This window comes from Bufo gargarizans, chromosome 7, assembly GCF_014858855.1.
Source record: "Bufo gargarizans isolate SCDJY-AF-19 chromosome 7, ASM1485885v1, whole genome shotgun sequence".
NCBI lineage: Eukaryota > Metazoa > Chordata > Amphibia > Anura > Bufonidae > Bufo > Bufo gargarizans.
The window spans coordinates 52,186,742-52,211,642 of record NC_058086.1 but is presented as its reverse complement, the minus strand read 5'-3'; the positions used below and the strand labels follow the sequence as shown (position 1 = coordinate 52,211,642).

At 49.0% G+C, this 24,901-nt stretch overlaps 1 protein-coding gene across 1 annotated transcript in view; it reads right to left on the bottom strand.

The window, feature by feature from the left end:
• Nucleotides 1–24,533, bottom strand: part of CCDC17 (coiled-coil domain containing 17) — a 30,178-nt gene extending 5,645 nt beyond the window's left edge. Inside the window, exons 1-24 of the mRNA XM_044301500.1 lie at nt 24,406–24,533; nt 22,421–22,688; nt 21,938–22,063; nt 21,001–21,063; nt 20,335–20,464; nt 20,000–20,153; nt 19,284–19,397; nt 18,934–19,070; nt 18,632–18,754; nt 14,280–14,506; nt 13,792–13,877; nt 13,380–13,595; nt 11,332–11,554; nt 10,223–10,333; nt 9,482–9,627; nt 6,582–6,723; nt 4,478–4,570; nt 3,791–3,986; nt 2,952–3,055; nt 2,490–2,630; nt 2,159–2,313; nt 1,853–1,973; nt 1,659–1,775; nt 335–432 (exon numbers count right to left, since the gene is read on the bottom strand). Of these exons, the coding sequence (XP_044157435.1) occupies nt 335–432; nt 1,659–1,775; nt 1,853–1,973; nt 2,159–2,313; nt 2,490–2,630; nt 2,952–3,055; nt 3,791–3,986; nt 4,478–4,570; nt 6,582–6,723; nt 9,482–9,627; nt 10,223–10,333; nt 11,332–11,554; nt 13,380–13,595; nt 13,792–13,877; nt 14,280–14,506; nt 18,632–18,754; nt 18,934–19,070; nt 19,284–19,397; nt 20,000–20,153; nt 20,335–20,464; nt 21,001–21,063; nt 21,938–22,063; nt 22,421–22,688; nt 24,406–24,407 (3,293 nt within the window). The 5' untranslated portion in view covers nt 24,408–24,533. The remainder of the gene's footprint in view (nt 1–334; nt 433–1,658; nt 1,776–1,852; nt 1,974–2,158; nt 2,314–2,489; nt 2,631–2,951; nt 3,056–3,790; nt 3,987–4,477; nt 4,571–6,581; nt 6,724–9,481; nt 9,628–10,222; nt 10,334–11,331; nt 11,555–13,379; nt 13,596–13,791; nt 13,878–14,279; nt 14,507–18,631; nt 18,755–18,933; nt 19,071–19,283; nt 19,398–19,999; nt 20,154–20,334; nt 20,465–21,000; nt 21,064–21,937; nt 22,064–22,420; nt 22,689–24,405) is intronic.
• Nucleotides 24,534–24,901: the final 368 nt, after the last annotated feature.

Genomic DNA, 24,901 nt, shown 5'->3' with positions numbered 1-24,901 from the left:
TTGCCCCCTGTTATCAGCCATTTCAGGGGAGGATGACTGTAGGACAGGAGAATACAGTCTATTGCCCCCTGTTATCAGCCATTTCAGGGGAGAGGATGACAGGAGAATACAGTCTATTTCCCCCTGTTATCAGCCATGTCAGGGAGAGGATGACTGTAGGACAGGAGAATACAGTCTATTGCCCCCTGTTATCAGCCATGTCAGGGGAGAGGATGACTGTAGGACAGGAGAATACAGTCTATTACTCCCTGTTATCATCCATTTCAGGGGAGAGGATGAGTATAATGTGATTCAACCCCATAGACCTGATGTCTATAACTCCCATCATTCTCACCATCCTGAAGATGTCAGTGACTCCACAGAAAATGCCTGGTCAGTGGGCGGGGGGCGGTGGTAGATGCGGATCTGGTGCGCCCCTTCATTTAATGCGATCTGGAAGAAATGTGAACATCAGGATAGACCGTGAACAGAGCCAGAGACCTGTCCTGCCCAATCACAGCTGTTGGGTTTGTTACAATGTATCAGTGAGCGGCAGCACCTATCTCCTCTCCTGGCTGACCTGTTACACTGTAACAAACCCACCAACCGTGAGGAGCAGGAGTTGGTCATGATATTTTCAGCCTCAGGATATAAACAACAAATGCAGAAACCTTGGGAAGGATCAGACATAGTACAGCATTATAGAGCAGTGATATGACAGCACAGTTCACAGTATGGCCTTATTAGCCCTGGACTGCATATATTACCTAGTATGTACTAAGCAATGATATCATAATCTAAAAAATAATAGTACTATACTGTGCCTACATAATACTGTCATACTGTGCTAACATAATGCTACCATATAACAGAGTCATACTGTGCACACTTAATGCTGCTATAGAGCGACCACATAATACTGTCATACTGTAAACACCTACAAGTACCACACCGTGCCCATATAATGCTAACATACAGTGAACACATAACAGTCATACTGGACCCACATAATACTGCCATACAGTGAAGACATAACAGTCATACTGGACCCACATAATACTGCCATACAGTGAAGACATAACAGTCATACTGGACCCACATAATACTGCCATACAGTGAAGACATAACAGTCATACTGGACGCACATAATACTGCCATACAGTGAAGACATAACAGTCATACTGGACGCACATAATACTGCCATACAGTGAAGATATAACAGTCATACTGGACGCACATAATACTGCCATACAGTGAAGACATAACAGTCATACTGGACGCACATAATACTGCCATACAGTAAAGACATAATAGAGTCATACCGGACCCATGTAAACACATAACAGTGCCAAATATCAATGACCAAAACATAAAGCTATTCTGTACCTACCTACAGGGTCCACATAATACTGCCATACAGTGAAGACATAACAGTCATACTGGACGCACATAATACTGCCATACAGTAAAGACATAATAGAGTCATACCGGACCCATGTAAACACATAACAGTGCCAAATATCAATGGCCAAAACATAAAGCTATTCTGTGCCTACCTACAGGGTCCACATAATACTGCCATACAGCGGCACCATGGTATATGTTCAGTGTGGCAGGCACAGGGTGATGGAGACCTTGGTGTAATTGCCCCGTGTGCTGACACAGCCCTGATCTCTCACCTGAACGTCTCCAGATTCGGATTTTGGCGCTATAACGGTTCCAGACTCTACAAAGAGATTAATCGCTGCCCAACCGATCAAAGCCAGATCCCTGGTGAAGCGATCTATGGTATAAACCTGCCGAATATTAATATAAATTGTCAGGTGCCATCACAGAGAGTCACACATACAGAATGTGCCCCCACGTCTGCTACCTTCAGCAGCAGGGTGGCGGTCGGTGAGATGTTTGGAGAGCGGATCTCTACTGAGTAATTATACGACGGTTGGAAGATGTCGCTGCTTAAGTCGATCCCGGTGCAGATATCCGGCCCAATCCTGGAAGAAATCTCATCAAGATACAAAGTAACATCCGATGGAAAACATAAGAAATCATGTGATACAATGTGATATGACCGACGGCTCCTCAGGGGAGGGGCAGATCACCTGTCCACACGAGGGTCTGCTTGTCCTCACACATAAATGACGCCGCTCTGGGTCAGAGTCCTGAGGAACCCACTTACTGGTCATAGTTCTTGTCAAATATCCTCCCAGTGACCCAAGTGACCGTCACGGCATCAGGCAGGAACCGCGCACCGTCAATGAAGAGCCCGATGATGTCATCAGACTGGAAAGACTCTGCAGGGGGGGTCGTCCGGGAATGAGGAATGTATACACCCTATATGAGAGACAGTATCATACCTTGCAAATAACGTCATCGGTCCAGGGGCGGACTGGGAACTCAAAGTGGCCCCTGGAAAAAACACTAAAAGTGGCCCCCTGTCTGTGACTGGAGACGAAACCCCAGGAGCTTACAGTCTATCAGGGGAGATATAAGAGGAGGAGTGCTGTCACCTCTGGGAGAACGCCGCAATCGCTGTCTGTGACTGGAGACGCCACGGGAAAAGGAAAGTCCGGTCGCGTTTTGCTGAACATGCAGAACCGTAACCTGGCGCCACCATACGGCTCAAACATCTCCACGTAGCTGTCCGGCCGCTGAGGAGGAAGAAGATGACGTCACAGAGAGATGAAGGGAGGAGCCTGACAACCGCAGGCGCTGAATGATATACAGGAGACTGTTCATAAGGTGGAGGACTGAGAGCTGTGATCAGTAGCTCCAGGTTAACTGCAGGGTCTACTGGTCTGAAATCCACCCCCTCACCACAGAGGCAGTGATGTCACTCCACATGCTTTACAGTGCAGCACTGCTCTATGAGAACACTAGTACAATGAATGGACATGAGCACAGATTTTGCATCAGGTAGTGATCCGGGCTGCACTGCGGGGCCCGGACCCTCTGACAACTATGAGACTCACAATGGCACAAAGATTGAGCACCGGGGGGGCCGGACTGTGATACAGGGGGAGCTCATGAATTCCCGTGTTCCACTCAATATGGCGGCTCCCAGGATTGGTAGAACCTGCGGATGATGAGAGTCCAAACACAAATCAGCAAACCAAAAATGATTGTCTTCTGATGTATCCATACCTATCCTATGTGATACAGTCTGCTGTGCTGTGTATCTAATCCTATCCTGTGTGATACAGTCTGCTGAGCTGTGTATCTAATCCTATCCTGTGTGATACAGTCTGCTGAGCTGTGTATCTAATCCTATCCTGTGTGATACAGTCTGCTGAGCTGTGTATCTAATCCTACCCTGTGTGATACAGTCTGCTGAGCTGTGTATCTAATCCTGTCCTGTGTGATACTGTCTGCTGAGCCGTGTATCTAATCCTACTATGTGTGATACTGTCTGCTGAGCTGTGTATCTAATCCTATCCTGTGTGATACTGTCTGCTGAGCTGTGTATCTAATCCTATCCTGTGTGATACAGTCTGCTGAGCTGTGTATCTAATCCTATCCTGTGTGATACTGTCTGCTGAGCTGTGTATCTAATCCTCTCCTGTGTGATACTGTCTGCTGAGCTGTGTATCTAATCCTCTCCTGTGTGATACTGTCTGCTGAGCTGTGTATCTAATCCTATCATGTGTGATACTGTCTGCTGAGCTGTGTATCTAATCCTATCCTGTGTGATACTGTCTGCTGAGCTGTGTATCTAATCCGGTCATGTGTGATTCTGTCTGCTGTATCTAATCCTGTGTCATACTGTCTGCTGTATCTAATCCTATCATGTGTGATACTGCCCCATGTTGACCTGCTCCAGCATCCGGTGATTGCGGTCTGGTAAGTCTGACCACGGTCCAGGCCACAGCCCACTCCTCACTGGCCAGCAGGGGCTGCAGACTCTTGCGGTAGTGCCATGGAGCCCAGGCGGTGCTGCCCCCGGGCCAGTGGTAGAAGCGCAGCATCAGCAGCATGTCCTCCCCTGGAGCGACCTTGTCGAATATCGCCTGAAAGTGCAGAATAACAGAAGTCTGAGTGCGGTGCTGAGGGGCAGTGTACAGCACTGACCACTAGGGGTGCTGCTCTCCTGCACAATATAGGAGAATCCATTGACCTCTGGATGCACATTCACCTCACTGGAATTTTACCTTTCCATATATTTATTTACAGAATTTTATGTATATTTTAATATAAGTATATCATTTTTCTAAATGGCTTCAATTGAAAACATTGCATTATATGTCTCTTGCAGCCTGTCTGTATATACACTACATAGCAGCTGCAGAACGCCGTTAACAAGCAAGTCCGTCACATTGCCCAATGGCTCAGTCTCCAGCCCCTCTCTCTCTTCCCCTGACAGATCTTTAATTTATGACTGAACACTCAGGAGAGGGCACAGCAGTCTGCAGCTCCTATGTAGTGTATATACAGACATGCTGCAGAAGTCATGAAGCAACACTTCAATCAGAGAATGATCGGAGACTAACAAAAACTATACCTCCTGCTCCCCGAAGATGAAGCAGCTGCTCTGGACCGTAGAGCTGACAGCTGAAATAATACAGGACATCCCCATCCCCTGTGTGCGAATCACCTGCAGGAACAAGGGCCACTAATTAGTAAAGAGCAGTCCATATGCCCGTCCATAGGAGCAGTATTATAGTAGTTATATTCTTGTACATAGGAGCAGTATTATAGTATTTATATTCTTGTACATAGGAGGAGTATTATAGTAGTTATATTCTTGTACATAGGAGCAGTATTATAGTATTTATATTCTTGTACATAGGAGGAGTATTATAGTAGTTATATTCTTGTACATAGGGGCAGTATTATAGTGGTTATATTCTTGTACATAGGAGCAGTATTATAGTGGTTATATTCTTGTACATAGGAGCAGTATTATAGTGGTTATATTCTTGTACATAAGAGCAGTATTATAGTAGTTATATTCTTGTACATAGGAGCAGTATTATAGTAGTTATATTCTTGTACATAGGAGCAGTATTATAGTAGTTATATTCTTGTACATAGGAGGCAGTATTATAGTAGTTATATTCTTGTACATAGGAGGCAGTATTATAGTAGTTATATTCTTGTACATAGGAGGCAGTATTATAGTAGATATATTCCTGTACATAGGAGCAGTATTATAGTAGTTATATTCTTGTACATAGGAGCAGTATTATAGTAGTTATATTCTTGTACATAGGAGGAGTATTATAGTAGTTATATTCTTGTACATAGGGGCAGTATTATAGTGGTTATATTCCTGTACATAGGAGCAGTATTATAGTAGTTATATTCTTGTACATAGGAGGCAGTATTATAGTAGTTATATTCTTGTACATAGGAGCAGTATTATAGTAGTTATATTCTTGTACATAGGAGTAGTATTATAGTAGTTATATTCTTGTACATAGGAGCAGTATTATAGTAGATATATTCCTGTACATAGGAGCAGTATTATAGTAGATATATTCCTGTACATAGGAGCAGTATTATAGTAGTTATATTCTTGTACATAGGAGCAGTATTATAGTAGTTATATTCTTGTACATAGGAGCAGTTATATAGTAGTTATATTCTTGTACATAGGAGCAGTATTATAGTAGTTATATTCTTGTACATAGGAGGAGTATTATAGTAGTTATATTCTTGTACATAGGGGCAGTATTATAGTGGTTATATTCTTGTACATAGGAGGCAGTATTATAGTAGTTATATTCTTGTACATAGGAGGCAGTATTATAGTAGTTATATTCTTGTACATAGGAGCAGTATTATAGTAGATATATTCCTGTACATAGGAGGCAGTATTATAGTAGTTATATTCTTGTACATAGGAGCAGTATTATAGTAGTTATATTCTTGTACATAGGAGGAGTATTATAGTAGTTATATTCTTGTACATAGGGGCAGTATTATAGTGGTTATATTCTTGTACATAGGAGGCAGTATTATAGTAGTTATATTCTTGTACATAGGAGGCAGTATTATATTAGTTATATTCTTGTACATAGGAGCAGTATTATAGTAGTTATATTCTTGTACATAGGAGGAGTATTATAGTAGTTATATTCTTGTACATAGGGGCAGTATTATAGTGGTTATATTCTTGTACATAGGAGGCAGTATTATAGTAGTTATATTCTTGTACATAGGAGCAGTATTATAGTGGTTATATTCTTGTACATAGGAGCAGTATTATAGTGGTTATATTCTTGTACATAGGAGCAGTGTTATAGTAGATATATTCCTGTACATAGGAGCAGTATTATAGTAGTTATATTCTTGTACATAGGAGGCAGTATTATAGTAGTTATATTCTTGTACATAGGAGCAGTATTATAGTAGTTATATTCTTGTACATAGGAGCAGTATTATAGTAGTTATATTCCTGTACATAGGAGCAGTATTATAGTAGTTATATTCTTGTACATAGGGGCAGTATTATAGTAGTTATATTCTTGTACATAGGAGGCAGTATTATAGTAGTTATATTCTTGTACATAGGAGCAGTATTATAGTAGTTATATTCTTGTACATAGGAGCAGTATTATAGTGGTAGGACCTTTGGATACAGAAGTATTATTGCACATTACCTGTCCAGTGTTCATGTGGTATCCGGTCAGTCTCAGCGTCCCATCTCCTGGGGGGGCCTCGGTCACTCTGTCTATGATGAAGCCCACTCTAGTCCCTGTTTCCCGCTCTTCTTTCCTTTCTTTCTCTTTTGCACCATTATCCCTGGAATACATGGATTATATGATATTATGCTTGATCCTCGACTACTCTTGAGAATAGATCATAGGGTAATGTCACATTGTTCTTTAGGATTAATAAATAATAATCTTTACTTCTTGACGCCATAGAGATAGTTGTGTTATTGGGGGGGGGGCTGCGGTTATCTTCATCACAGATAGAGTGTAGTTGTACTTAAAAAAAATCTTGATAAGTCAAAGTGACACGATTGCTGGGACTCCCGCCTGAAAACCTTATTTTTAGTAGAGCTACACTTTAATGTGTGGTTTGGGCTGGAACATGCTTGACTAGGTGGATGGTTTGCCGTCTGCACTGGGGACTTGGAGGATTCATCAGAAATCCATCGACTAGGACTCTATAAGATATAGGGCGATGCCTGCGGTTTTATCCTGTATGGAACCTGTCAGCAAGGAGGCGCTGGGGGACCTTATTACGGAGGATCGGAGGAGCTGGGGACCTTATTACGGAGGATTGGAGGAGCTGGGCTGCAGTGTAAGGGAAGTGGTTCACGTAATAATGTAGAGTAGATAGAGTTTTATAAAGGGGGGCTGGTTAGACAATCTATTGCTTATCCTGGGGATTGATGGGGGAGGGGTCCATCCTCAGAGTTAGGCGTATACGTGTGACACCCCCTTCATACTATGGCCGTGCATTTAGGAGGAAGGGGACCTAGTAGTCGCACCCCCCCCCCCCGATCCAGCATTATTCACCTATCCATGGCCGGGTTAACATGGATGCAATGTTCCTTGAAAAAGACCTTAACGAGGGGTTAAAATGTTGCTCGTGGGCGAAGAACAATCATAATGACTGGAGCGCTGCTGTGGGCCTCCGGGTATATGCAGGCCCTCGCACGTACGGCTGGGACTGCTCTCCTATCAGAACTTCTCCAGCCTTGTAATGAACATTTCTACAAGATCTCTGCTTGCTGTCAGTGGATGGGAATTATATATTTATAAATGTGGATTCTGAAAACCCTTCCTGACCTAGTCCCGCTCCCACCGCTGATGGGTCAGATCAGTGCAGGTCAGGGTATCGCCCTGGGGTTCCAGACAGCAGGTTTGTGCTCAGCTCCCAGAGGGCTGAGGGACAATCACCTCCATCATTGCAGATGTCATATCGTCCCCTGCAGAGCAGCGCTGATCCGGACACTGTATGGTACATAGTGATCTTCTATCTGCAGCTGCAGGGGGGTAATACAAATGAGATGAGAATCCGCATCATCAGCAGCTCTGTCACAGAGGGAGTTCTCAGGGGGTAGGTTATCAAATAGTTAAAGTCCCTCTCCAGGCCCCTCCCCCTTACTCAGGCACCTCCCCTTTATTCAAGTCCCTCCCCTTAGCCTATGTGCAGCAATTTCCTGGCAATGTATTTTTTCTCATGTGGGACTCAGTAATGGACTCAGCTCTCCCTGTACCAGTCCTTGTACACAGCAGCTAATCTGAATAAGAAGAGCTGCAGTGTAAAGCATGGGGGAGTGAGACAACAACATCATGAATGTGCAAGGTAACAGGAGCTGGATTTTATATAATCTTCTATGAAATGATCCAATCTTGCAAAATTTACTTACCATAGCTATGCTCTCATGAAGCAAAGCTGTGGTGTAAAGCACAGGGAAACAAATCAGCTGCCTGAGCCCCTGATGGGTGAGGACTGTGTGTGTTGGGATATTTTATCTGTACAAACTACAGATAAAATATCAGAAAGCAATGGCCCCTTGTACCCGCTGCTTCCCAGGGAGACACAAGAAAGCGCAGTCTGTAGTGGAAGGTTTCAATCTTTTTTATTAACACAACATTTCTCAGCAGTGACACAAACACAGGAGACAGAGGGGCGAGAATATTTCAGTAATTGCACTCACAGGGGTAGATTTACTAATATTAATGAAGGTCCGCCGCCACCATCATGTTCCCCCACAGGTTAGGGTGAGACCCCCATTATATGTCACCCTCCAGGCAAGAAACAATGTATCAGCCCAAAGATACAAAGTTATCACTGAATACTGAGCATTATAAAACAAGATGGGGGGCACCAAAACCAGTGCAAGGAGAAAGGGGGGAGAACCCTAACTGCTTGATATGGGAACGGCACATTGTAGTGCAGCGCAGAAGCCTATGTCAAGCGTTACGCAGGACTCGGGCCCCTTCTTTAGGGGCCCGTCTCAAGGCCCTGCATCCAGGGCGCTTAATACATGAGAAGCCGCGAGGAGGAGGGGTAGGTCTGCCTGTTTTGTATGATCTTAGGTCTGAATTAATTTCTGAGTCTGGTCAGGGGCCTGGATGAATTGGGGTTCTGATCTCTGAATTACTTTTGACTGGTAGGTGTTCCCTGAGATAAGGATTCCTTCTAGCGGTTTGCCAAAGCCTTACAGAGAGAATCCAACTGGGAGAGGGGCCCTGCAAATACCCTGCAATCTGCATCCTGCTCCAGTCCCTGTGCAGTACACCCTCCGTCCACAGGATGATGGGGGTCTTATACTACATACAGATACGCCTGCGATCAGCTATGCGATTTCTGTACTGTTATCATTTACAATAGGGAAGACTTGTATGAGACTTTAGGGGGTGAGGCCCCTGAGTGGTGTGTGTGGTCCTGTGACGGCTAGTGTTCGATACCCCAGTCTGCTGTGAACCTTCCTGTAGTGAGCGATCTCCCGGCACCATCTCTGCATTGTATGGACCTTAACGTTTAGATTTTTGGGGTACTGGTAATCTGCAGACCATAGACCGGGGCAGCGCGGTCTCACCTCGGCTGGTTCGGAAGCTCCTGGACTGGGGGTGGATCGACATAGTCAGTGTATGGGGAGAGAGCCAGGTGAAATGAGCTGGGGGGCAGTCGGGGGGCCGGCGGAGGTGCGGGGTTATCTGTAGCGGCTGCAGCAGAACCGGGCATCTGAGTGCGACAAGAAAAGTCCAAGGTTATCAGGATTCTACAGTTATAAGTAAATGACAGTGTATTGAAAATGTATACTGTCTGCAACCCCAGGGATGCAGGATGCTTTACACTGCTACAGGAATCCCAGACAACCCAAGGGCATGCTCTATCATGGCATTCTGGGGTAATGAGGGGGGTAGAGGACCCCAACTATTAACCAGGCAAGGAATGTTTGCAAGAGCGGCTCTAGACTTGGAGGAGCCAATACGATCTCAGCTACGAGGTCATTGCATTCATCTAGGGCTAGTGTGACACGTGTAGAATGGTGGACCTGTAATAGGCTCCCACCCGACATGTGTCACGTGAAACAAAAGACGATGTAGCAGGGCTCTACAAGCCAATAATGGCTGGTATTACAGGCCAGAGCAGCCCAGTCCCAGTCACCCGAGCAGTCACACCGTCCACAGAAAGTCTGGCGCTGTGCCTGGGGAACAATGAAGAGGACGCGGCGCTCACTGGGACGCCGAGGCCCGTTATTTAGCTGTAAGATCCCACCAATCTTCTATCCATGGCCTATCCCAAGGATATTGCAGTCCTGGAGGACATTACTCACCAGTGGAGGATAGTGGTGGAGCGAGGAGTTCCTGGGGTCTATCTCCGCCATGGACTGGAGATTAGCGTCTCTGGCATTGATGACACGGACATAAAGTTCTGCTTTTCCAACCTGCAGATATTACACAGTGAGACTTGATGCATTCCCCTATCTCTGTAAGCACAACAGACCAGAGCCCCCCTCCAATATCCAGAGCCCCCCTCCAATATGCAGAGCCCCCCTCCAATATGCAGAGCCCCCCTCCAATATGCAGAGCCCCCCTCCAATATGCAGAGCCCCCCTCCAATATCCAGAGCCCCCCTCCAATATGCAGAGCCCCCCTCCAATATGCAGAGCACCGATCTTATATCCAGAGCAGCCCTCCGATATCCAGAGCAGCCCTCCGATATCCAGAGCAGCCCTCCGATATCCAGAGCACCCCTCCTATATCCAGAGCACCCCTCCTATATCCAGAGCACCCCTCCTATATCCAGAGCACCCCTCCTATATCCAGAGCAGCCCTCCTATATCCAGAGCAGCCCTCCTATATCCAGTGCACCCCTCCTATATCCAGAGCAGCCCTCCTATATCCAGAGCAGCCCTCCTATATCCAGAGCAGCCCTCCTATATCCAGAGCAGCCCTCCTATATCCAGAGCAGCCCTCCTATATCCAGAGCAGCCCTCCTATATCCAGAGCAGCCCTCCTATATCCAGAGCAGCCCTCCAATATCCAGAGCAGCCCTCCAATATCCAGAGCAGCCCCCCTATATCCAGAGCAGCCCTCCTATATCCAGAGCAGCCCTCCTATATCCAGAGCAGCCCTCCTATATCCAGAGCAGCCCTCCTATATCCAGAGCAGCCCTCCTATGTCCAGAGCAGCCCTCCTATATCCAGAGCAGCCCTCCTATATCCAGAGCAGCCCTCCTATATCCAGAGCAGCCCTCCTATATCCAGAGCAGCCCTCCTATATCCAGAGCAGCCCTCCTATATCCAGAGCAGCCCTCCTATATCCAGAGCACCACTCTAATATCCAGAGAACCCCTATAATATCCAGAGAACCCCTCTAATATCTAGCGCACCCTTTAATACCCGTTGCACCCATCTTCTATCCAGTGCACCCCTCCTATTACCTGTGGGACTGTGTTGAGTTGACCAGTGCTCAGGCCTGGGCGGATAGGTAGGGCCCTTATTGGCAGCTTCCACCGGCCGCTCAGGACCTGGTTGTGCTGATCAAACAGGTCCAGCTTTGTCCAGCCAGAAGACGACATGTGCTGGACCTCCTGGCCGTACAGATTGAATCCTCCGGCAGCTTGAAGCTCCATGATAAGAGAAATAGAGGAAGACGGCCGAACCCTGAATCAGAGCGAAGAGTCAGTCATTCCGCAGACACGTAGATAAAGCTCAATCTCTGCATAATGAACATTTCGGCCACTTTCTCAAATACTTTGTGTGTCACTTCCTCTCCATTTTAAGATGGCTGCTTGCTGTCAGTGAACAGAAAAGGAGTATTCTTGTTCACATCCACCAGTTCTGATGAAAGCTGATGGTTTGCTGCAATTGTATCTACTCTGGACCAAACTCTGTGAGGAAAACACTTCAGAAGTAGAGATGAGCGAACTTCTGTTTTAAGTTCGGCGTCTAAAGTTCGGCTTCCGGTTAGCGGAGAATCCCGATCTGGAACCGGATATGGATTCCGACTTCCGTTGTGGTCCGTGGTAGCGGAATCAATAATCGGCCATTATTGATTCCGCTACCACGGACCACAACGGAAGTCGGAATCCATATCCGGTTCCAGATCGGGATTCTCCGCTAACCGGAAGCCGAACTTTAGACGCCGAACTTAAAACAGAAGTTCGCTCATCTCTATTCAGAAGCATTAACATTCCTGATATTTTGTTATAATGTATCATGTAAATGTTTACATTCAATGACAGTAAGCAGATATCTTGAATGGTGAGGCATAATGCAAGTTATTTGCAAAACTTTCCGTCTCCCCATATCCAGTTGGAAAATTCCTTGAAGAATCATCTTACAGGACGTGATTATGACTCCACAGAGCTTTGGGCAGGTTCAGATGAGGAGCGGGTGACATCTACACCCCAGTATGCTGTGAACCGTCATGTAGTGAGCGATCTCCTGTCATCATCTCTGCATTGTATGGACCTTAAAGGAGTTATCCCATCTTAGACAATGGGGGCATATCGCTAGGATAAGCCCCCATTGTCTGATAGGTGCGGGTCCCACCTCTGGGATCCGCACCTACAACGAGAACGGAGCCGGGGAGAGTTGTGGCTCGAGGACCCCGGGTTTCCCAGGGTCCGTCCACCACCAGGCACAGCTCCCCGCCTCTCCCACTGAAGTGAATGGGAGAGCACCGCGCATGCGCGGCCAACGCTCCCATTCATTTCTATGGGGCCGACGGAAATAGCCGAGCCAGCGCTCGACTATTTTCGGCGGCTCCATAGAAATGAACGGAGGGCGGCTGTGCATGCGCAGTGCGCCCTCCCCCACTTTCTCTGCTCCGTTCTCCTTGTAGGTGCGGGTCCCAGCGGTGGGACCTGCACCTATCAGACAATGGGGGCATATCCTAGCGATATGCCCCCATTGTCTAAGATGGGATAACCTCTTTAACGTTCGGAATCTGCTCATTTATGTCCATTACTTGTACTTTTGGGGTACTGGTTGCTCACTGAGGGGATTCCTCCGGTGGGCCCCTAGTCTCCCACCCCCTGCACAAGTGGCACATAACGTATACGTATATATATATAAATATTCAATGTACAGCACTTTAACAAACCTGTGTTCATATAAAACACTTAATAGATTATTAAAGAAACGCCCCAGGTTATTATTCTAGACACGATCAGAGCGGAGACGGCTTCTAGGTATAGAGGATAGCCGCCGGTGTCCTCTTCTCCCCAGGACCTACCTTCTCACTGCAGGGACCTCCATATTCAATCATCTGGTAGCATCTTGCTGCTGTGTGAGCAGGGAATATTTGGATGTATCCATACGGTGGGCCCCCAAAATAAATGTTACGGGTGGGCCTTAGGCACCCCAGTCCGACACCGGCTTTGAGGACCATGCAGAGTCAATGTTTTTTTTATTACATACAGTTTGTATCTTGCTGCCGATATGGAGGTCACTGAGGTGGACCCCATAAAGGCATGAGTTTTACCTTGGTATCGGCTGCTTGGCACGTAACATTGCGATATTCCCTCTGGGATTATTCACCAGGTGTTGGGATGACTTCCACACCTCGGAATGGGCATCAGGGAGGGTAGACGGTTTGCCCATGCTGTGCCCGTTACTATACAGCCCGCTCACCAGCCGCACCTTCTGGAACGTTGGCTCCAGCCCCAGTATGAAGTCGTAGAAGATGACGAAGCCAGACCTAATAGTGTAAGGAGGACAATGCAACAAATCAGAAGTGTAAAGTCTCAACTCCAGGTGCACTACAACCCCCATCATTAACTTGGTGCTGATGGCAATGGAACGATGAGGCACAACAAGGAATGAGGTACACAGAAATAGTTTGCATTATTCCCACAATCAGACGGACGGACGGACATATACAATGTGCTCCTTACACCGGGTCATACGGCGCTGGTCCCAGAGCATCCAGAGGCTCCAGAATATGTCTGTTTGCTGTTGGGCTTGGAGGTCGTAGAGTGTCCTGAAACAAAAGAAATTCCCATCATACGACTAGGGGACAGCCGGACACTGCAAGGACAAGATTACAGGTGGGAGAATGCGCACACGGCTGCAAATTACCAGAGCAACTGTCTGGCCACCCAACTGGGCTGTAATATTCGTCATAGTCTCAGTGAAGGAACATTATTCCTTATAACTTGAGCTGCTGCAGAACGTCAAGCCACTCGTTCATGGAAAAATCAAAGCAACATCCTCAGAATGAGGTTCTGCAGCAGCTGAGGTCTATATTACAGGCTAAACATATTCAGGAGATAATGAGGACTACTCTCCAACTTTACATTTTTTTTTACCTTACACACAAGGATACAGGTTATAATGATCTGACATCTATTAATGATATATTATAATATCATGGGTGACTCACCAGCCCCCCCATGGCAATGGTTGGCTCTGGTCTGCCTAGAGGCTGTCCTGGTGGGTGAACAGTAGGTGGGAGTGGAGGAGCCAAGGGTGGAGGTTGGAAGGGTGGGGGTCCATGGCCCCCCCGAGGAGGCATTCTAGTTACGTCTCTTCTGAGCATCTCAATGTCTGCTTGGAGCTGAGACATTTGTTGAACATGTTCACGTTGAAGCTCAGCCAATTCTGAGTCCCCTGTACGGTAAAATCCACAAATATGAGAGTGAATAGACTGCATCATAAAATAATTACTGCTCCCTCCTAAGTATAAGAATATAACTACTATAATACTGCTGCTATGTACAATAATATAACTAATATAATACTGCTCCTATGTACAAGAATATAACTACTATAATACTGCCTCCTATGTACAAGAATATAACTACTATAATACTGCCTCCTATGTACAAGAATATAACTGCTATAATACTGCTCCTATGTACAAGAATATAACTACTATAATGCTGCTATGTACAAGAATATAACTACTATAATACTGCTCCTATGTACAAGAATATAACTACTATAATACTGCCTCCTATGTACAAGAATATAACTACTATAATACTGCTCCTATGTACAAGAATATAACTACTATAATACTGCTCCTATGTACAAGAATATAACTACTATAATAGTGCTCCTATGTACAAGAATATAACTACTATAATACTGCTCCTATGTACAAGAATATAACTACTATAATACTGCTCCTATGCACAAGAATATAACTACTATAATACTGCCTCCTATGTACAAGAACATAACTACTATAATACTGCCTCCTATGTACAAGAATATAACTACTATAATACTGCTCCTATGCACAAGAATATAACTACTATAATACTGCCTCCTATGTACAAGAACATAACTACTATAATACTGCCTCCTATGTACAAGAACATAACTACTATAATACTGCCTCCTATGTACAAGAATATAACTACTATAATACTGCTCCTATGTACAAGAATATAACTACTATAATACTGTTCCTATGTACAAGAACATAACTACTATAATACTGCCTCTATGTACAAGAATATAACTACTATAATACTGCCTCCTATGTATACGAATATAACTACTATAATAAACTAAAGTCAGTGGACCCCTTTAAGCCAGTACTCTTTGCTCTGCACTGATGAGGGGCAAACACCCCAAAACAGCTGTCTGCAGATGAGGTGCTGGCTTAGTCATTATCCAAGTCATTTCTCAAGGTCTGTTTACAAGGTGCAATACTGACTTATAGGATAGCTCCTTTACATCTGGTGGCATCCTCCATGTCCTACTAGTTGTTTTTTGGAAACAGTCAGCAAGGTTTCCTCAGACACAGCTTAGCTAAACTCCTCTAAAGGGGACGCCATTTTCCAGAGTGCAGAGCACCAGAGCAGGCTGGGTGTGCTTGAAGATTTCCGCACTGAAATATGGACGGTTAAAGGGGTACTCCCTCCTTAGACACTTATGACATACTTGGTGGTGCCCGCATGCTTCTCTATTGGAGTTCCGAAAAGAGTGCAGGATTTGGATATGCCATAAATGTCTCAGGTAAGAGTACCCCTTTAAGTGTCTCCTGCGGTTATCACTGTCATTGGCACTATTATGGAGGAACTAGAGACTGTATACACAGCGTGCATGCATAGATATGTGTGTGTCTGTATGTGCACCCCAAATCTAGCTGAAAAAGTGATATGTGGCCCTCGAGGGGAGTAAAGGGCCACATGTGAGGCAGGTAGGTCACCAGTGACGCAGCAAGAATACAGATATGATCACAAGAGCTGAGGAGTGAAAAGGAAAAAACTTTATTGGAATCATTCGTGTCACTAATAATAATGAGGAATCAAAGCTCAATTTCTGCTTCAATGCTGTCAAGATCTCTGCTTGCTTTCAGTGAATACAAACGTCCTTGTTTATATCTAGAGACTGAAAACCTATCCGTCCCGGTCCTGATTGTGCTGTAATGTATCTGTGTACGGCCTCTGGATGTGAAAAATAAAGTTCCCATTCATTGACTGCAAGCAGAGATCTCGAAAATGGTGAGGAGGTCAGATATAGGTAGTGCTGAAGAATCCTACAGGTAACAGACACCTGCTCCGCTTTTTATTGGGGTTCTGTCCGGGGGGCCTTTCTGCCGTCCGTTAATAAGGCGGAGGATGCCGGCCTGTAATAAGATAGGACAGATTTACTACACGTCCTCGCCACAGGCTGCAGCCAAACGCCGTGTCTGCGCGTCACATGTACTATGAGGTTCTAAGATAACACAGAACCGGACCCCCCAGTGCCACCTGCTACAGTATAACTGACAGTACCAGGAACCAGACCCCGCAGTGCCACCTGCTACAGTATAACTGACAGTACTGGGAACCGGACCCCGCAGTGCCACCTGCTACAGTATAACTGACAGTACCAGGAACCGGACCCCGCAGTGCCACCTGCTACAGTATAACTGACAGTACCAGGAACCGGACCCCCCAGTGCTACCTGCTACAGTATAACTGACAGTACCAGGAACCGGACCCCCCAGTGTCACCTACTACAGTATAACTGACAGTACCAGGAACCGGACCCTGCAGTGCCACCTGCTACATTATAACTGACAGTACCAGGAACTGGACCCCCCAGTGCCACCTGCTACAGTATAACTGACAGTACCAGGAACCGGACCCCCCAGTGCCACCTGCTACACTATAACTGACAGTACTGGGAACCAGACCCCCCAGTGTCACCTGCTACAGTATAACTGACAGTACCAGGAACCGGACCCCGCAGTGCCACCTGCTACAGTATAACTGACAGTACCACGAACCGGACCCCCCAGTGCCACCTGCTACAGTATAACTGACAGTACCAGGAACCGGACCCCCCAGTGCCACCTGCTACACTATAACTGACAGTACTGGGAACCGGACCCCCCAGTGTCACCTACTACAGTATAACTGACAGTACTGGGAGCCGGACCCCCAGTGCCACCTGCTACAGTATAACTGACAGTATCACGAACCGGACCCCCCAGTGCCACCTGCTACACTATAACTGACAGTACCAGGAACCGGACCCCCAGTGCTACCTGCTACAGTATAACTGACAGTACCACGAACTGGACCCCCCAGTGCTACCTGCTACAGTATAACTGACAGTACCACGAACCGGACCCCCCAGTGCCACCTGCTACACTATAACTGACAGTACCACGAACCGGACCCCCCAGTGCTACCTGCTATAATATAACTGACAGTACCACGAACCGGACCCCCCAGTGCCACCTGCTACACTATAACTGACAGTACCACGAACCGGACCCCCCAGTGCTACCTGCTACAGTATAACTGACAGTACCACGAACCGGACCCCCCAGTGCCACCTGCTACACTATAACTGACAGTACCGGGAACCGGACCCCGCAGTGCTACCTGCTACACTATAACTGACAGTACCAGGAACCGGACCACCGCAGTGCCACCTGCTACACTATAACTGACAGTACCAGGAACCGGACCCCCGATGCTACCTGCTACACTATAACTGACAGTACCAGGAACTGGACCCCCCAGTGCCACCTGCTACACTATAACTGACAGTACCAGGAACTGGACCCCCCAGTGCCACCTGCTACACTATGACTGACAGTACCACGAACCGGACCCCCCAGTGCTACCTGCTACAGGATAACTGACAGTACCACGAACCGGACCCCCCCAGTGCTACCTGCTACACTATAACTGACAGTACCAGGAACCGGACCCCGCAGTGCTACCTGCTACAGTATAACTGACAGTATCGGGAACCGGACCCCCCAGTGCCACCTGCTACAGTATAACTGACAGTACCGGGAACCGGACCCCGCAGTGCTACCTGCTACAGTATAACAGACAGCACCAGGAACCGGACCCCCCAGTGCTACCTGCTACACTATAACAGACAGTACCGGGATCCGGACCTGCACAATGCTGACTTGGACTCGGATCCTGCTTCTACTGAGACAGAGCTACAGATGTGGACAGGTTTTCTGCTATTTCTGTAGATGTTCCTCCATTCAGCGACAAGCTGCCTCCTCTTCTCACTCCTCTGCACACCGACACGTATCTGTATCCACCTGTTCCTCAATGGCTCCATGGTGGCTCCTGATGAACAGGATAAAGTCCTTGATCCAGGTTTGGGGTGCGCATGCTCATCACTGCCAGCACTGGGGACTTCACTGTGACCACCAGGAACCACCATGTGGACATCAAAGACCTGCCATGGACCATGGAGGACCCACCAATGGCCCAGTAAAGGGCTTTCACTATAAACCACACAGGGGTGCACTCAGCTCACCGGTCTCTATTTTTTTCCGGCTCCGGTGCAGCTTTAAATTGAAGATTTCTTCTTGAAGACGTTGATTTTCAAGCTCAACTGCCATGAGTTCCACATCCAGTGTCCTGGGGGCGTCCTCGTGCCCTGTAAGTGAAATCACGGATCATCTCTGTACATGAGATAGCTGGCTGCGACCAAAGACGGTCCTGACCCTGATGCCCTCAAGGAGACCTGAGGGGGGCACACACGTAGCTGCAACCCTCTTACACCCCAAGTCCTCTCCGCTTCCCTCCTGTATTACACCTCATCAAATATGGACTCACGTTTCTTCTTCTTCTCTTTCCGCTCCTGCTTGTGGGGAATCTCCTCGAACGCCAAGGCCTCCGCCTGCAGGTCCCTCATTTGTGCCAGGACAGCAGGGTCGCTGCCACCGCTCTGGACATAGGCAAGCTGGAGAGCGCTGCGGGCAGAATCAGAGCAACCACAGGAGCCATTACCACAGGGACACACGGGGCGTGGAGGACAATAACCACGAGAACTTCCGGATTATCAGATTACAGGGGGTTTACTGCACTCAGTTCCCTGGATCTGTCTGCCAACCTGAAGAGGACCGTTATTTCCTCCCTTGGACGACTATTTGCCGATGTGCAGTGAGGTGCATTGTGGGAATTACCTGATCTCGGAGGAGAGGCTGCCGCCGCGGACGGGGAAGGGGATGATGGTGAGCGGAGCGGTCTCCTTCTTCGAGCTGGGTGGACGATCTTTATTCACCTTCTCTGCTTTAGCCCTAAATATAAGATAATCTGTTATCACTGCCCCCGATTTATAATCATAATCCACTGCAGTCCAAAGAGACTTTAATGGGGGTCTCCAGCCTTCTCATGGTGAGCTAGCTGCTGCGGGTCCGGCTGCTGGAACCCCACAATCACCTGTTACAATCAGTGGGACGTCAACATGAGAAGTATCGCACTGAAGTTAGTGGGGGCCATGCAATAAAAGCTCTCATTGACTCTTCAGTAGGCAAAAGTGGACAACCCCTTTAAGAGTCCAAAAAACAATATGGCCCCAGATTTAATGAGCCTGTGCCAAAAGTCTATCTAAGAGTTGGCACAATCTGCAGCATCTAAGGTTTCTATACTTTTTTCCAACATGCTTGACAATGGGCTGGACTTAGCAGAAAAGGGAAGGTGGGCGGGGCTTAGCAGAAAAGGGAAGGTGGGCGGGGCTTAGGATGCGCCATAATTCTGGCGTAAGAATCTGTCTCAAAGTAAGCCAAGCAATGAGTCTGGAGTTCAGGCTGCCAAACATGTAAAGGTGCAAGCCAAGGCAAATCGGAGCGCCGCGCGGTCACTAGTTTCCTGCGCACAGACAGGCTGTCTTGCCTTGTACCTGCTCTCTGACTGGATGAGCACCACCTGGTCCCTCAGAGCATCGAGCGCCAGTTGGTTCTTCTCCTCTTGAGCCTTTAACTCCAGAAGCATCTGCTCGATGTGGCCGGTGGAGCTGCCGCTGCTAGCGACGTCGGACAGGCGCTGGCGGATTTCTGCAATGAAATAAAAATCCAGGTGATTAGAAAGATCCGCCACAAGACAGAAGGCCAGGGCAGGGCAGACATCACGTAGCCTTCTTGGGACTTGGGATCCCCTAGATGGGATTAGGGAAAGTTCAATGGTTCTCCCTGTGCCCCCTCCGAGCAGCCCGAATACCAGCGTTATAGGACCGACCTTCTCTCTGCATCTCCAGCGCCTGGTTCCGGGCCTGGATGTCGGCCAGGTGTCGTTCGTGCGCCTGTGTCATTTCCAGGATGCGTTCTCGGTATTCTCGATCCCACTGGGAGGAAAGTCCCGGCTCGCCCTGTGATGGGTAAAGGACGTCACTTCAGTAGGGATCATTCTAAAGGGGCTTCCTGGGGCTCAGACTCCTGGCGCCCCCCTCACTGGTGAGCAGGCGCAGGGTCCCACATTTGGTTGGGTCTTGCAGTGTCATACACACAGCGCCGGTAAATTATTTATTTTCTGCGTTTACTGTGAAACAGCAGCAAAATGTTCTAGTTTTGCAAAAAACACTTTTTTCCCTTTAATCTTGTGCTGCAAATATTTTGAACACACCATGCGAATGTATCAGAGTCCATGAAAACCTTCCCCTTTAAGAGGACATTGCTATCATTAAAGGGATTATCCACATAGGGCAGGCCCTTCCTCTGCACCGCTCGGGCCTCCTCTCCTGTACCCGTACATTATGCCCATCCATTTCCATAGGGTTTGGTGCTACCAGATGATTTGGGGGCCCTGCGCCCCCCATGATCAGTTTTTTGTCAGGGGACCTGTTCAATGAGAAGAATGAACATCCCTCCGGCCCCTTATCGGGTGTCACCAATTCTCCATCATTACCTGAAACTGAATGGATCGCAGAGTCGGGACAGAAGCCTCCAGAGATCTCCTCAACATGTGGAACTGAGAGAGAAGGAGAAACACATTGTGAAGACTGGATCCCTGGGGCCCGGAGACGCCACATACCGTCCCTACAGGGGACTACATCCGCTGTGTGTTATGTAGGCATTAGAAACAGTGCGTTGGGAAAGTCCTCACACCCCTCAGTGTCCTCACATTCTGCTCTATCACTCCTTGTGCTGTTAGTTCCCTAAAATCTCACATGGACATAAGTCTTCGGCCCCTTTACTCGGGACATAAGTCTTCGGCCCCTTTACTCGGGACATAAGTCTTCGGCCCCTTTACTCGGGACATAAGTCTTCGGCCCCTTTACTCGGGACATAAGTCTTCGGCCCCTTTACTCGGGACATAAGTCTTCGGCCCCTTTACTCGGGACATAAGTCTCCGGCCCCTTTACTCGGGACATAAGTCTTCGGCCCCTTTACTCGGGACATAAGTCTTCGGACCCTTTACTTACAGCCCAGATTGGTGGAGGCTGCAGCGATGGTCGACCTTCCGGACGTTTCTGCGCACAGTATCCTTGGAGCTCGGCCAGAGGGCCCATTTGGTTCTCGGTCACCCCTCTCACCACGGCCCTTCTCCCCTGATTACTTAGTTTGGGGGGCGGCAGCTCTGGTTCTTCTTCTTCCATATAAGAATTCTGGAGACCTCTGTGCTCCGGGGAACCTTCCGTGCAGCAGAAATGTCTCTGTCCCTTCTCCAGATCGGAGACTTTTTAATAAATGAGTGAAGATTTCTCGTTCTGGGGGAACTGACAGCACAAGGAGCGAGAGCAGAATGTGAGGACAGTGAGGGGTGTGAGGACTTTCCCAACGCACTGTACCATTATATTATGCACACAAGTTATCACCAGGGTTTCGGGGTTAATGTCACCTACCTCCTCCGTCAGGTTCCTTAACGCTTTGCTGTCTGTGAGGCTCCCCGCTTGCCCCCCGATCAGCCGTTGCTCCCGCTCGTTCAGCAGGTCCTCTCTCGCCCTCAGCCGCGCGATGCTCTCTCGTGTCTACAGCACATTAGACGGATGCGTCACAGTGTGGACAGTAAGACAAGGACCGTACAATCTACGTTATCAGTGGCTCTCAGGGGCCCATCTACCTCTACAGACCATAATAAGACATCTCCACAGTAAGTAGTCCTTGTAAAAAATAGCAATTATCTGTTCCTGGGAAAGCCGAATGACCCTCAATATGGACGCCATTACAGCTCTCACTTTGATTGGCACCCAACTTTCCCAGAGCCTGAAGGCCCATCGTGATACAAGACTTGTCACCGGGAATCTCCAGGGACGTGACCACGGCTTCGCCACGGGGTCTCCACTCTGAGGGTCTGCAGTAAAATAGCGCCAATGTCTCCTCCTCACCTTGAAATCTGGCGTCTCCGCCATGCGCGGGAATTCTCTGCCGCCGGATAATCGCGTGGGGGCGCCTGTGCCGCTGTATCGGGTGCTCAGGGCGCTGGGATCTCCGATTTGGCCTCCGATGCAGAATTTCTCCCTATGTTTCTCCAGGAGCGAGAAGGTGCGGAAAACCATATTGCAGTTGTGGCAGCGGTGACTGCCCAGATCCGCCATCCTGCCCGCGGGAGAGAAGCGAGACGCCGCGCCAAAGACTGGCACCGCTGATCCAAACCTAGGAACAATGCAGAAGATCCAGGTTCTGTAAATCTCTCCCAGGGTCACCAGTAATTGCTGGATCACCCATGCCTTACAAGGTCACTGGGGTCACCCACACCCCAATACTGGTCACTGACACCTCACCCGGATCACTGCATATGGGTCACAGGCACTCACACCCCAAACTATTCACTCACGGGTCACTCACACCCCACGGGGGTCACTTACAGGGGACGCTCACACCCCACGCGGGTCACTTACAGGGGACACTCACACCCCACGCGGGTCACTTACAGGGGACCGCTCACACCCCACGCGGGTCACTTACAGGGGACGCTCACACCCCACGCGGGTCACTTACAGGGGACGCTCACACCCCACGCGGGTCACTTACAGGGGACGCTCACACCCCACGCGGGTCACTTACAGGGGACGCTCACACCCCACGCGGGTCACTTACAGGGGACGCTCACACCCCACGCGGGTCACTTACAGGGGACGCTCACACCCCACGCGGGTCACTTACAGGGGACGCTCACACCCCACGCGGGTCACTTACAGGGGACGCTCACACCCCACGCGGGTCACTTACAGGGGACGCTCACACCCCACGCGGGTCACTTACAGGGGACGCTCACACCCCACGCGGGCCACTTACAGGGGACGCTCACACCCCACGCGGGTCACTTACAGGGGACGCTCACACCCCACGCGGGTCACTTACAGGGGACCGCTCACACCCCACGCGGGTCACTTACAGGGGACGCTCACACCCCACGCGGGTCACTTACAGGGGACGCTCACACCCCACGCGGGTCACTTACAGGGGACCGCTCACACCCCACGCGGGTCACTTACAGGGGACCGCTCACACCCCACGCGGGTCACTTACAGGGGACGCTCACACCCCACGCGGGCCACTTACAGGGGACGCTCACACCCCACGCGGGTCACTTACAGGGGACGCTCACACCCCACGCGGGTCACTTACAGGGGACCGCTCACACCCCACGCGGGTCACTTACAGGGGACCGCTCACACCCCACGCGGGTCACTTACAGGGGACGCTCACACCCCACGCGGGTCACTTACAGGGGACGCTCACACCCCACGCGGGTCACTTACAGGGGACGCTCACACCCCACGCGGGTCACTTACAGGGGACGCTCACACCCCACGCGGGTCACTTACAGGGGACGCTCACACCCCACGCGGGTCACTTACAGGGGACGCTCACACCCCACGCGGGTCACTTACAGGGGACGCTCACACCCCACGCGGGTCACTTACAGGGGACGCTCACACCCCACGCGGGTCACTTACAGGGGACGCTCACACCCCACGCGGGTCACTTACAGGGGACGCTCACACCCCACGCGGGTCACTTACAGGGGACGCTCACACCCCACGTGGGTCACTTACAGGGGACGCTCACACCCCCACACGGGTCACTAATAGAGATCACTCACACCCCACGCGGGTCACTTACAGGGGTCACTCACACCCCACGCGGGTCACTTACAGGGGTCACTCACACCCCACGCGGGTCACGTACTGGGGTCACTCACACCCCACGCGGGTCACTTACAGGGGTCACTCACACCCCACGCGGGTCACTTACAGGGGTCACTCACACCCCACGCGGGTCACTTACAGGGGTCACTCACACCCCACGCGGGTCACTTACAGGGGTCACTCACACCCCACGCGGGTCACTTATAGGGGCTACTTACATCCAGGGCTCCAGAGTTCAGGTGAAGTTTGCACGAAGCGGCGCCGGTCTCCATGGAGACGCCGGGACGGGACGTGGGCGGGTCCTGTCTCCTGGCTTGAGCTCTGATTGGAGTATAACGTACTTGGGCAGTACCATTACTCTTTGGTGTAGGGGCGCGCTCGGCGGAGGCTAGAACTGTGTCTGTAATCTTCCTGTAATAACACAGCTCGGTCCCTGTTCATTATCATCTTATAACAGAACAGCCGCAGTCACCTGAAGGGCGAAACAATGCAGCAAAGGAAAACGGTGCTGCTTCCCATAGCAACCAATCAGATTACAGCTCTCATGCTTCCAGGGCAGGTAGAGGAGTGAAAGCTGCGACCTGATTGGTTGTTATGGAGAACCTCTTGATTACATTACAGTAGAACATGAAAGTGCAGAGTCATGGTGGCTGCTGGTAAGGCCCCAATACAGGCCCAGAATCTGCGCCTCTTGTATCCGGCGCGGGGCAAGCT